The 14933-nt window shown below is 37.5% G+C and overlaps 1 protein-coding gene and 1 long non-coding RNA gene across 2 annotated transcripts in view; one reads left to right on the top strand and one right to left on the bottom strand.

Moving 5' to 3' along the window:
* LOC140599285 (uncharacterized) overlaps positions 1–14933 on the top strand; it is a 52353-nt gene that overhangs the window by 2236 nt on the left and 35184 nt on the right. The gene's annotated exons all lie outside the window — the stretch shown is intronic.
* The window catches only part of CPB2 (carboxypeptidase B2), a 51897-nt gene that overhangs the window by 1983 nt on the left and 34981 nt on the right, over positions 1–14933 (bottom strand). Inside the window, exons 7-10 of the mRNA XM_026017260.2 lie at positions 14414–14524; positions 11450–11543; positions 6665–6867; positions 2387–2474 (exon numbers count right to left, since the gene is read on the bottom strand). Of these exons, the coding sequence (XP_025873045.2) occupies positions 2387–2474; positions 6665–6867; positions 11450–11543; positions 14414–14524 (496 nt within the window). The remainder of the gene's footprint in view (positions 1–2386; positions 2475–6664; positions 6868–11449; positions 11544–14413; positions 14525–14933) is intronic.

Below are 14933 nucleotides of genomic sequence, written 5' to 3'. Positions count from 1 at the left end.
TCAGTAAAATTTTCTAGATTTCTCATATAAATATATGGATAGATTTGCGTGTGTACACACATACATTTAACAATGAATCCACATATATGTATCTTTGGTATATATGTGTGCAATGTGTATATATGTACATATAGAGGGGCAGTAGGATCTTTTTCCCATTTTACTTTCTACCTGATTATTTTTGGCATATAAGAGAGCTTTAGATTTCTGTATATTTTGTTCATAGTCAGCCACGTTACTCAACTTTTGATTGTCACTAATATTTTTGGTTGATTTCTACTGTTTTCCAGGTAAACAATCATATAACATTCAAAGTGATCATTTTTGCCTCTTTCTATTACCTATACTTGCGTTAACTACAAAGGTGTCTATCAAAGCCTTGTTTATAATACTGGAAAACATCCATCAGCATTGGATTAAATGAGTTATTCAGCAACTATTTCTGACAACCACCATCAATATATGTCATTTCTTCTTCCAGCCACTTTCTTATACTTATGAACAGATTCCCATAGATGTATACTGAATGAATGAATGTGTAGAAATAGACTGATTTCATCACACCAGAAAGTTGCTTTGTAAGCTCCTTGCAGCCCTGAGATGCTGTGTTTATGCTTTGGGGAACAATGGTAGAGGAGAGGATTAAAATCAAGAAAGTTCTAAATTGTGAAAGAGAGCTGTGGGGTCCCTCTCTGATAGAGCAAGAACCTGAGTCAGCAAGGCAGCAGTGGGCCAGTGAGACCAAGTGACAGAGATCTCACGTGGGCCAAGCTGGCCCCACTTTGTTCTGAGATATTTTGGGGTAGTTGAGGGGGAAGAGGAAGATTCTAGACTTTCTATAAATAGGGCATCTGGTGCTTAAGCAATTAATTGAAAATAATATGAATGCGATTATTAAGATGAATGTGTTTTTATACCGCTGTAGATCACATTTGTTAAAGAAAACTTCGGGGCTTTGAACATTGTCTCAGGGCCTTTTCACAAGCCGTTTTCTCTCCCTGGTTCTCCTCCTATAGCACCGTTTGGCAGACACTTATCAGGTAGGTCTCCCAGAAGTGTCACCTACAGAGAGACAGCTCCTAGGCCACTTTCACTAAGTAGCCCCTCTCTCCTACAGTCATTCACAAACCCTTAGGTCTATTTTATTGTCTTCACTTCTCAATGGAATTATACTATATTTGACTATTTCATTGTTGACATCAGAGATTGGCAAACTTTTTCTCCAAAGGACCATATAATAAGTATTTTAGGCTTTCTGGGCCACAAAGTATGTCACAACCACTTGACTCTACTATTGTGAAAGCTCTCATAGACAACACATAAATAAATGGATGTGGCTGTGTTCAAATAAGACTTTATTTTTAGATACTGAAATTTTAATTTCATAGAATTTTCACGTCACAAAATCTTTTTTCAACCTTTTAAAAAAATAGAAAAACGAGGGTGTCTGGGTGGCTCAGTTGGTTAAGCGATGGACTTTTGATTTCTGCTTAGGTCATGATCTCAGGGTCGTGAGATCCATCTGGCTCCGCACTAGGTGCAGAGTCTACTTGGGATTCTCTCTCTCCCTCTGCCCCTCCCCACACTTGCACTCCCTTTCTTTTTCTTTAAAATAAATAAATAAATAGATAAATAAAATCGTTTAAAAATGGTAAAACTATTCTTATCTCACAAGCTATACAAAAACAAACCAGTGGGCTGAATTTGGCCTGTGGGTCATAGTTTGCTGACACCAGGTTGCATGTTTATTTTCTATAAATATGCAACCTCTTTTGCCACCTCCTCCTCCAGCTTCAAAAGAGAAAAATTATCGTCTTCCATCACAATGTAAGCAAAAGAGGATCCCTTGATAAATATCTGCCAGTAGAAATTAAATTTGAAAATATTTCTTAAGAGTTTGCCATATACAAGCTGTTGTCAGTGCGATACAAGCAAAAGACATTTCACTATATAGTGTGCTTTAGTGGGCACAGCCTGTCACTCTAATGCATCTAATGGAAATAGTGTTCCCTGGATTTGTATCGTGTTCAACCCGCACAACTTTGCATGGGGACCCTGGATATCTTGCACATTCTTTTGACCCTTTATGACCTTTCCTGCTTCACTCAACTAGTGTGATGCCAATTCTATGATCTCTGCTCTATAGTAATGAACGTGACATCTTAAATATCATTTTGGCTTCTTTTGAGTGTATCTATTTATTAATATAGCCTTGTTCAGTGCTCTCATAGCTATCATGCCTCCATTTCTAATTGTTATAATACAACTATTTTACATGTGATCTTGTTTAGTCCATTTAGAAAAATTAAACCCATACAGAAAAACCAGACACATGGATTTCTTTAGCACCTCACAATTCTCCACGATCTTAAGAAGAAATACTTACATAAACTTTCTGAACCACTGCCATGAGTATATCTGGTATTTTTATTAGTATTTTCAATAGCCCGGACTGCTTCACTGGCCACTAGGGACTGAAATCAATAGAATATGGAATTTCAGTTCATGTGCAGCTTCAAAGCAGGACAAGTAGAAGTTCTTAATAAAACCATTATTTATTAATTGAATCAAATTATGTACAGAAAGAAATAGAAAGTAGAATGGCGGTTGCCAGGGGCTTGGGGTGTGAATGAAATGCGGAGATGTTGATCACAGGATATACGTTTTCAATTGTAAGACAAATAAGTTCTGGAGATCTAATACATAGCACAGTGACTATAGTTAACAGTACTATTTTATATACACGAAAATTGCTAAGAGAGTAGATTTTAAATGTTCTTACAACAAAAGAAAAAGTTGTAGTTATGTAAGGTGATGGAGGTATTAACTAAGTTTATTGTGGTAATCATTTTACAGTGTATAAGTGTATCAACTCATCACCTTGTATGCCTTAAACTTCTATAATGCTATACATCAATTATAGGTCAATAGAGCTAGGACGAAAAGGAAAAATATACATATTTAGAAGAATAAATAAACTTTAAAATAAATATTTTTGGGGATCCCTGGGTGGCTCAGTGGTTTAGTGCCTGCCTTCGGCCCAGGGCGTGATCCTGGAGACCCAGGATCAAGTCCCACATAAGGCTCCCTGCATGGAGCCTGCTTCTCCCTCTCCCTTTGTCTCTGCCTCTCTCTCTCTCTCTCTCTCTCTCTCTCTCTCTCTCTCTCTCTGTCTCTCATGAATAAATAAATAGAATCTTTAAAAAAAAGTAAATATTTTTTGCTTTATGGAAATCACAATTGGGTGGCTTACACTTAGACATAGATTTAGACATAGACTCTTCCAACACATTGAAAATTTTATTTAACTTGAAGGAAAAATAATTCTCACGTGCTTTTTTGGCTTCAGGAGTTCATTTATCATATAAAATGAAGTATAACTGTATTTCAAGGCAAACAGCCTGGAGTTACCCTAATCCTACAAAAAATTATCATCAAACATTATTTATTTTTTATAGAATTAAATTAAATTAACTAATTAATGTGTTTGTTTGTTTGCTTGTTTGGCAGGGGTAGGAGCAGAGGGAGAGAGAGAATCCTGGAGCAGACTCAGCGCTGAGTGTAGAGCCTGACAATGGGCTCAATATGACAACCTGAGGTCATGAGATCATGAGATCTACGCTGAGATTATGACCTGAGCCAAAATCAAGAGTTGTATGCTTAACTGACTGAGCCACCCAGACACCCTAAAATTATCACCAAACTTTAAATGCGACTTCTCTAAATACTACATATACCTAATGCGTAGATCATTTCCTTCTCACAAGCTATTATTGTCTTCTTGTGCAAAATGTCTAATAACTCCTAAAGACTCATCAGGTAAAAGGGATTATGTGCCCAGTATGGGGCAGGCTAATAAATAAATCCCTTGTCCCACTACATTTGCTTCTAGCTTATCCAGATCTCTTATGAGGTTGATGTTAGTATTCACTGTGACTCTCTTGGATAACCCAGAGGAGTATCAGTGCCTATGAAGTTGTAGCATTCCTTTGTTCAAAAAAATTTTAATGGAACCCCCTTGTCTACAGAATAAGATACACATTTATTCCAACATTTAAACAAGCAGACCACGTCTACTTTCTGGTGGTGTCACCCTCTACTTTCATTCAGTAACCTGAACACACTTCCTGTGGGCAACACATTTCCTCAGCATTGAATGTCCTCCCTTTCCTGTATGCCTCTAGAATTCCTATCTTTCCATTTCTGGCTAAAAATGTATCTGTTTTTCGATGTCAGTAGCCCTTTATTGTCTTTTTCTTTACAGTGTATCACCCCTTAATAGATGATAAATTCCTCAAGGACAGGGACTTTATCCCCTAGCTTATCTAGCATTTCCTTCTAAGTCAGTGAATGAGGCCGCTCCTTGATATCCCAGTCAGAACTGAGGTCTACCATCTGCGCCACTTATTTAGTAGTTACTGCACTTAGAATATAGCTATTTATAGCATTTGCTAATGGCTGAGCTTCCTAACCATATCATGTTCTCTAAAAGGTCAGGGTCCACCTAATGCTTCTTTTAATGTCCACCAAATACAATATTCTATACAAAATAATGCTCAACAAACACTTGTGATAACAGCAATCCAAAAATAAGGGAAATCAGAATAATTCTATCTCCAAATCATGATAAATAATCTTTCATTTCTTCCAAAATAACACCAATAAGGGAACTTTCCTTAGAGGTTTTCCACTGAGAAGAAGAATTGCAAGTATCAAGTATATTTATTCTCTAAATGAGCTATTTTCAGAAAATGCAAATAACCTTTTATTTGTCATCATCAGCTGCTAGCACCTAATGTGGCTATAGTTTCTTCTTGTTAGAGAACCAGAACATACAAATCAACACCAAAACAACAAAACAAAAACAAAACAGAATCCAAATCCACAAATAATCTAAATAAAAAATAGGCAGAGGATCTGAATAGACATTTTTCCAAGGAAGGCATACAGACAGCAAAAGGATGCATAAAAAGATGCTGACCATCACCAAACATCAGGGAAATGCAAATCAAAATCACAATGAGATATCACCTTATACCTGTCAGAATGGATATCATCAAAAATACAAGAAATAACATGTTGGCATGGATGTGGACAGAACATAATTTGATAGGAACACAGATTTGTGAGACCACTACGGAAAATAGTAGGGGGGGTTACTCAAAAAATTAAAAATAGATATATCATGTGATCCAGTAATTTAACTAATGGGTATTTACCCAAAGCAAATGAAAACACTCATTTGAAAAGAAAAGATGACCCCTATGTTTACTGCAGCATTTACAATAGCCAGGTTATGGAAGCAACTTAAGTACCTGTTGATAGACAAATAGATAAAGAAGATGTGGTATATATATGCAATGAAATATTATTCAGCCATAAAATAGAATGAGATCTTGCCATTTTCAACAAGATGGATGGACCTAGAGGGTACTATGCTAGGTGATATAAGTTAGAGAAAGGCAAATATATTATTTCACTTATATGTAGAATCTAAAAAAAAAAAAAAGCAAATGAACAAACAAGAATGCAAAATCATAAATACAGATAAGAAACTGGTGGTTGCCCGAGGGGAGAGTTTGGGAGGATGTATGAAATATGTGAAGGGAATTAAGAGGTATAAACTCCCAATTATAAAATAAATAAGTCATGTAATAAATAGCATAGGGAATATAGTAAAAAATATTATAATTATGTTATATGGTGACGGATGGTAACTACACTTAGTGGTGAGGGTAATGCATAGAATTGTAGAACCACTACGTTGTACACCTGAAACTAATATAACATTGTATGTCAACGATACTTCAATACCTAAAACAAATAAATAAAAATTAAAAAAAATAAAAGGAGAGAGAGGGAGTATAAAAGAGAACCAAAACAAAAGGGGTCAATAAGAAACAAACAACTACATAAAGATCAGATCTCGTGCAAGAGTCACCATAACACTTCCATTGTCTGGAAAGCAACTGGGGTAAGAGTTTGGCCAATCCTATCCACGACCCAACAAGAACTCTTGCATCATTTGCTGTCAACCCAAACACAGAACAGCTGGGACCAAAAAATAGTTAGGGCAAGCAGATTATGTGAGTCCTCTTCAAATTTCCTGTATCATCTACTACATTCCAAAAAAAAAAAAAAAAAAAGGTGGGGGGGGGCCCTTGCTCCAATCTTGACATTGGAAGTGCTTTTAATAGGACCAGCCCCTGGGGGTTAGAGAGGTCAGTGTGTACACAATTCCCAATGCCGATATCAAATTGGTAAGTGTTGTACCAGGACTTGATCTATGTCAGGCCCTTGTACAAAGCTAGTTATCATGAAGCAGACCCACAATTCCAGAGACTCTTGTCCTTGCTCTTTTGGCTTTCTATGTAGATCAGCTCCATGTGGAATGGTTCAACCCTGATCTTCAAGCAGTGTGTCTGGCATTTTCTTAGGGACCCATCTGCTAGACTAAAGTCCATGTCCACAGGGTACGATCCATTCTTTCCATTCCTTCAGTGAACCTTGACCTAGGATGACTCCCAGTAGAGTAGACCAAAATATAAAGCATCTACCCAACTGTCCTCCAAAGGAGAAATTTTCCCCCCACAGTTTTTGATTCTTGACTTAGGTATTATCTTATTTCTTGCAATGCTAATGAAAAAAAATAAGTAACACTTACCAGTTCCTCATGGTCTTTGCTTTTGCTTCTATTATAGGAATATGGAAACACTATCTGCTGGGAGTAGGAATGCATACTGATGTAAGCCTTAATGTGGTTGATGTTTTTTCTCAAGAAATTAGCCATTGCCTTCACTTCCGGTTCTGACTCAGGGTAAGGACCGCAGTAGGTTTCGGAGCATGAGAGACTTGATGCACCTTCCCCTGAAGTGAAATTCATAGAGTGGGATTAGAGGGGATGCGTAAGCTATTGCAATTCGTGATTCCTCTGACAATGCATTCTAAGCATCGTCTATCTATGGTGCAACATTTTTTAGAGAAGTGGATTAGATAGAATTCTATAAATAACATATTTATATTTCTTTTGCAGTAAATATTTATATGCCTCCATAGCAAACACCCCAACAGTTGCTGCCTGGAGCAGGCATCTTGCACCCTTTGTGAAAGTGGCTAAGGAAGTCTCAGAGACGCCAGCCAGCCCTGCCTCCAAAACTGTAGCTATGTGAGAGAAAGAAACCCAATTTTTTTTTTTTTTAGAAACCCCATTTTCTTTAATTCAGAATATAGAAGTCTGCCTTCAGTGCTACTTTTAAGTTACTAAATAGAGATTCTGGTGAATAAGATGGTGATTTTGGGGGGCCAGGGTAATATTTATTCATCCTCTTGAGAGATTATAGTAAATATCCATCTCTTCATATGGTAGCCTGCCTCCCAACACATCACCTTTCTTCCTTTTAATGCACAGAAATGGAGGCCCACGGAGCCACCTCTGAGCCCAAACATCATTTCCTCCTGGGAACATTTGATTAATCCTGGACTGGGTCCTTAGCTTGTGTTCTGTCAATCTGAATCCCTCCACCGATAACTTGAAATGAACACGAAGATGCTAGTGTCAGTCTAGCTGCTCAGTAGAACAAAGAAGACAACACCAACAACATGACCAGTTGACACGAACTCTAAGATTTACTCACAATACCTTGTGTAATCCTCATGCAACTCTATGAAGGAAATACTGCTATTTCAGGAGATGCAACATGAACATTCTCGGTGGTAATGGTCCTTTACAATAAGAGGCTAAGTGGCATAGGCATATTGTTAATCACCCAATCACTTGATTCCAATCTTGGCGCTGCCATCTAATAGCTATATGGCCTTAGGTAAAATGTTTTAAACCCAGCTATACCTTGAGTTTCTTATCTGCTAAATGGGAAAATTATACATTTAATGAGAACTTAATGAGGATTCCATGAGCTAATGCATATGAAGTGCTTTGCGTGGTGCCTTGTATATACTAAGTGTTGAGTGACTGTTGTTTCTCCTCTTTGTCGCCATCACCGTCATCATGTGGATTGGAATAAAAAGGAAAAAAAAATCCAGTGTGCTTCACAGTAATAAATGGGGAGAGAATGGACTCACAGAGCACACTGTAGTGCTGAGGCCTAGCTCCAGGCTGTTTCTGAGGCCCGGCTGCATCCTTGTCCTTGGGTTCCATGGGCTACTCCATTATCCTTCCAGGGCCTGCCTGCCTTACTCAAGCTTGCTCGGCTTTCTTCCTTTTGTTTGTAATAGAAACAACCTTAATGTTTGTTAAACATTCTTTTCCCCATGAGAAAATGTTGTGCTAAACATCCAAGGCTTTTCCAAGTACTTCATTTGTATTAATTTTTGACCAATAATGTGATTAGACAAGCCAGTGTTTGGGGTGATGATAAATTTTGGAAATGGATATTGGTGATGGTTTTACATACTGTGAATGTACTTAATGCCTTAATGTATTGAACTGTACACTTAAAAAATGGTTACAACGGGGGTGCCTGGTTGTAAGGCAGGTGGTTAAGCATCTGCCTAAGGCTCAGGTCATGATTCCAGGGTCCTTGGACCCATCCCCACATTGGGTTCCCCACTCAACGGGGAGTCAGCTTCTCTCTGTCTCTCTCCCTGCCCTTCCCCCAAAACTCATTCTCTTTCAAATAAATACGTAAAATCTTTTTAAAAATGGTTACAATGACCAATTTTATGTTATATATATTTTTGTACCATGAAAAATAATGAAAAAACACCATAGTCTCATAGGAAAAGAACTAAAGGATTTTCTACTGTACACTAGTTACAAAAACTTTGTCATTTAACTTAACATTTAGAAAAAGAGAGGATCCATCTCAGGAAGTTTGAGACTAGAGGTCCTCACAAAATACTACCTGTTACAGACTGACTTCTGTTTCCCCAAAATTCTTATGTTGAAGCCCTCACCCACAATGTACTATGCGTGGAGATAGCACCTTTAAGAAAGTAATTAGCTTAAGGAAGTCATAAAGGTAAGACCTCAATGTAATATGGGTGGTGTCCTTTTAAGAAGAGAGAGAGAGACACTAGGAATGTGCACACAGAGAAAATGCCATGTGAGGACACAGTGAGAAGGTGGCCCTCTGCAAGCCAAGGAGAGAGGCCTCAGGACAAACACGCCCTGCTGGCACTTTCATTTTGGATTTCTAGCCTTCAGATCTGGAAGAAATGAATTTCTCTTGTTGAAGCCACCCAGCTTATGGTATTTTGCTATGACAGCCTGAGCAGTCTAAGATAACCTCACCCCCACTCCCATCTCCAACACACACACACACACACACACACACACACACACACACAGACACCCATGCACGCATATGCACACACAATTTTAATACAAAGAAAGAGGAAAATGAACATGAAATAAACAGGTTTGATATGTCAATTCCTGTTAATAAGTAAGGTGCTCTTTTAGATTCTTAAAAAAAGTATCATAAAGGCATCTTCTAGTTGCAGGGACAAGGAAGAGATGAGATTTAATTCTTTCTTACTGGTTTGCTTACTAAAGAAATACTGGGGCCCTGGTCAAAAAAAGAGTCCTTACAATTACTTTTCATTTTATTTGGCACTCTCTTTTGTCTCTATGCTTGCTGCATCTGCTTCTGTCGTTAACTCTTGTGATGGGTAATAATAGATTGCCATGTCTCAGAGGGGCCTACCATACGTCTTGACGGCAATAACAGAATATATTTGACATGTTGGCCATTCAAATTGGGTAGTATTGACTTCACCATAAAAAATATTAAGTAAAACGGAGCACCAAAAGGGTATGAAGATGAAATAAGATGTTCCAAAAGGGAAGGTATAATAGAGGAGTGATTCTCAGACATAGAAGAATTGGAATAACTTGGGAGTCCGTCAGTGTGGCTTTATATCTACCAGCTTTGCCACTTCCTAGGTCTGTGCTCTTACGCAAGGGATTAGCCTTCTAAGTCTGGGATTGTCCACTTGGGATACATAGATAATGACCCAGGGGGAAACCTATGTAAACAGCTCGGCACTTATGTAACCATCAGCTCTATTCAGACCTATTTTATATTTGCTGCTGCTTCTCTGACTCCCTGCCCAATGATCACTTCTATGGCAGTCTTTGGGCCTCAGTGGGCACTTTTAATGGACAATCTTAAGAATGGCTCTCACTGAGAAACCACTAGGTGATTCCCTTAATAACAAATGGAGTAAAACTCAGGCAGGATTAACTGCTGTCTCCTCTTCTTGCTTATTATATCTGCAGCTCTTTTAGAAGAACTAATTCATTCTATATTCACTTAATTAATTTCTGGGAACCTTGCATATGCCAGGCATTGCATTAGGTAGTGGATAATGGTCTCTTCCCTCCCTAAGTTTTTTTTTAATAATATATTTATTATTTATTGGTGTTCAATTTGCCAACATACAGAATAACACCCAGTGCTCATCCCGTCAAGTGCCCCCCTCAGTGCCCGTCACCCAGTCACCCCCACCCCTAAGTTTTTAACCTAGAGGATGAAGAATTAAAGAAATAGGGTAGGTACTCTTGTGAAATTTTTGTATGTACTCTGAGATAATGATGAAATGTTCAAAATCACAAAATTTCCCTTCTTTTTATCTTTTTAAAGGAAATACATACAATCATGTACGTAGCATTGTGTAGGGCAACGGGGTGGTTGGAAGCAGATTTTTGTGGCTTCAACACTTGTAATATTTTGTAGTGCCCACAGAGCCACATGTACCCACTTCCAAAAATAAAAATGATTCAGGTTTATAATTAGGTTTAGTTATATTTTGTAGCTGTTTCTTAAATGTAGTAACTATGAAATACCACAGAGGAGGGTGGACCATCACCTACCTCCCTGAGAACAGACAATATCCTTGAATTCCTAAATCAGTATTCCCTGAGTACTTTAACTCACTCAAATCAATGAATGATAAATTCCCACAGTGCTAGACATAAGCTTATGATATTCATAAAAGAAAAAAAAACATGTTAAGTAAATAGTGAGAACCAAAGAAAATGTAGAAGTAAACATTTTCTTATGCAATTAAAAAGGAGAGGTACCCACCCCAAATTCTACTTTGATACCCTAATGACAGATGTCATTTGTTCATTGAAATAGGATTTTTAACAGTCACTTCCTTGTTATTCTAGAAAAGTAGAATTTTAGAATTTTGAAACTAGAAGGTACCCAAAGGAACTGGCCTAATTTCCATTTTTTTTGTTTTGTTTTTTTGTTTTTTGTTTTTTGTTTTTTTTTTTAAATATGAAATGGCAGGGCAGAGAGGTTAAGGTGAGTTGTTGGGCGCATGCACAGCACCACATTTAACTAAAGAGTTTATTAAATTATTTTCCTGATTCCTGATTCAGATAGGCTTCCCCTCTAATTACTTTGAATAATGAGCCTCGCTTCATGAATATCCCTTTTTAAATGAATAAACATTGCTAGAAATGAAGCAAATAACCTACCACACCAGTGTTTGGAAGCAAAGTTCCTGTTCAGGTCTGTTCCGATGCAACGATTATTTTCATGATAGGACCGGTTCTTTCTCCACATTCGATTCTAAATAAACAAAATACTGATAACCAGGATGGCCATGTTTGCAATTCAAGCAGAGACACGACTTCTAAAGCCTACGTGGTCAGGGTTGTGTCTCTCCTGCAAACCCATCACTCCACCTTGTTACTATCTTCACATTCCTTTCTCATGGCCCTTGTTTCCATCCAGGTCTCAATCACGTTCACTCAAAACTATTCCAATCTGAACCAAACGAAATGGTAATATTTGATTAATTTTGACCTATACCAACAGAAATTTCATTTGGTTCTGCTAGGCTGCTTATTGGTTTTCTTTAATCTTGTTTGCTTTAACTTTAATTCTTTCTGAGAAAAGTAAAATAACTTTGTGTTTCAACTAAAATTAAAACTATGAGTCATGAATTTCAATGTTCTCTTTTGATTGAATTCAACTCTCTCATTTAAAAGCTTCAGGAGGTGAAGCTATGAAGACACCTGTAGCCTGATAATTCCTTTGACTTCACTGACTCAGTCCTCGTTTGTAAACATAAAGCAAATTCCCCTACTGGGTTCTTGGGGCAAACTGGGAAATTTCATCACGCAAACAGTTGCATAGGCTTTATTTAAATCCTGGGGTTGGGATGATGCGGCACCTTTTCCCCTGCTCTCATCAACCCTTCTGCCAAGCTTCCCAATCTCCTTCCAACCCGTGATCTGTGGTTTGGTAGCAAAGATTGCCCTGGAGAAATTAGGTTCTCAAACTGCAGGGACTAATTGGTGTGTGAAGATACAAAGGACAGCGAGGGAGTAACAATATCTCAAGGGTGACTGAGTTCTACTGTGATTCAGGAGAAAGAATAAATTGATCATAAGATCAGTCTATGAATGTGATTATTTATTTATTTATTTATTTATTTATTTATTTATTTATTTGAGAGGGGTCGAGGAGAGGCAGAAGCAGAGGGAGAGAGAGAGAGAGAGAGAGAATCCTGAGCAGACTCCCTGCTGAGCATGGAGCCCAACTCTGGGCTTGATCTCATGACCCTGAGATCATGACCTGAGCTGAAATCAAGAGTTGGACACTTAACCAATGGAACTACCCAGGCTCCCCAAATATGGTCATTTATTGAACACAAATTTGTGTTAGGTACTATGCTAGGGATTTCTCATTTCTTGAGTTCAGGATTTGCCTGCTCCTTCCTACAAACTTTTATTCACAGCATTTCTTCCACTTAGGATGACTTTTCCAATCAAGCCTCTTTTCCATTCCCATTTCTTCTGCAAAAATTACCTCCTCCGTAAAACAATTTCTGTTTAATCCTCTGTGTTCTAATCACTCTGATTACTCTCATTCCCCTTGATGTTTACATGTGCTGCTCAAGGAGGCTTTTCTGAACTTAAATATGCTCAATTATGCTTTATGTGCTCCTCATTAAATTAGAAAGGACTGCACTTATATTGCTTGAATAAATTTCCTGAATCATGAGGTTGATGGGCTAGAAATACCATTGATAATGGTTTCCAGTATAGATGAGATTAACTAGGAAACTTACTCATACCTAGATGCTCATCATTGAATTAAACGGTCCTAAGGCTTAAATTCACATATTAATTAGAATGCAGTTCTATCAGAATGCAAGTGTTGTTAAGATGCTCTTCTAAATTTTGCAGTTTATGATTTTACAAATCAAAATGCTATGCATCCATTCCTAGTAAGAATGGATGGATCTAGGTATCATTGTTGATGGCAGCTAATATCACTAAAGGAAATAAAACCGAACAGTATAAACAACACGGAATCACAATGAAGTAGTCCTGCCCAAAGAGTCAAGCCTGAATTTGGTTTATCCTCTATAATCCAAATGTCAAGTTTTAGGAAATGCAGAGGACAGAGGAATGTTAAATTGCAACATGGCAATGCAATTAGGAAATCCATACAATGAGAAACTTTTCCTTTAATAAATAAATTGCAAAGAAATAATTGAGAGAGAGAGAGAGAGAGAGAGAGAGATGGCAGGAGAATTTATGGATTAAAATAGAATTAAAAGACATCTAAACCAATCACAAGGGACACCTGGGTGGTTCAGCAGTTGAGTGTTTGCCTTTGGCTCAGGTCGTGATCCTGGGGTCCTGGGATTGAGTCCTGCATTGGGCTCCCCACAGGGAGCCTGCTTCTCCCTCTGCCTATATTTCTGCCTCTCTGTGTCTTTCATGAATAAATAAATAAAATCATTTTAAAAATAAGTTATGAAACAATTACACCCTTAAATATTGATTGGACATTTTTATAATGCCAAGTATTAATTTTTAGGTATAATTGTACTGTTTTTTAATAGGTCTCTTTCAGAGATGCATCCTGAAATATTTTTTGATGAAATGATATGGTGTCTGAGATTTACTTCAAAATAATATAATAAGATAGAATTGGTTTGGAGATATACATAAGAAAACATTGTCCAGGAGTTGATTATTTTATTTTTTAAAGATTTACCAGTAAGTTTCCTAGTAATAATTTATTAGAGAGAGAGTGTGTGTGTACACAGGGAGAGGAGCAGAGGGAAGGAGAGAGTCTTATGCAGACTCCACATTGAGTGCAGAGCCTGATGCAAGGCTCTATCTCACAGGCTCTGAGCTCATGACCTGAGCTGAAACCAAGAATTGTCTCTTTAAGCAACTACACCACCCATGTGCCTCTGGCCATGAGTTGATTATTGATGAAGTTGTGTGATAGGTACAAAGGAGCTTACCGTGCAATTATTTCCGTTCATATGTTTGACATTTTCCATAATAAGAATTTAAAAAATATATATTTTAAACAAAAGCATTATGCCAAGATCCGAGAGTCTGTGAATATTTCAGCCTGTGTATCCTGTATCCCCAAATAGGGCATGTTTCATTTTCTTTGTCTTCACCTACCTTTTTCCACGTGAAGTCATAACCATCCACATTAACTAGTGGCATCACATAGAAATCCACGTGCCTCAGAAGATTGGTGTACAGCATTTCTTGCCCAGGTAATTGAGTTACCTGCAAATTAAACCAAGTGTGTTTAATAATACCTCTTTTAATTCCTTCTAAACTTAGTCTGTTTCTTTTATATATTTTATTTTTTTAAAAAAAGAGTCATTTGTAATGTTTAGATTTGTGTATTTAACTTTCAGGAAGAGTATTAACTCCTTGAAAAGTCTAAATTTAGGGCATTATGCTACGCTGCCAAGTGGTGGCAAATGTCTTGGACATGGAAAAAAATGGTCTGCTTATGTAATGGAGGCAGAAAATAGAACCATATATTTTCTAAAGTTTTCTTCAAGAAGCAAAAGAACTCTTTATTAAAGTAATACAGCTCATTTCAGAGATTTAAGGAAACAAGACCTAGATATAATCCCACTCCTTTTTCATTTATCCAGATTGATCAGTTTCAAGTAACCTTGTCCTA

The sequence above is a fragment of the Vulpes vulpes genome, chromosome 6 (genome assembly GCF_048418805.1).
Source record: "Vulpes vulpes isolate BD-2025 chromosome 6, VulVul3, whole genome shotgun sequence".
Lineage (NCBI taxonomy): Eukaryota > Metazoa > Chordata > Mammalia > Carnivora > Canidae > Vulpes > Vulpes vulpes.
The sequence above is the reverse complement of the archived record's forward strand: the minus strand, read 5'-3'. Positions and strand labels throughout refer to the sequence as shown.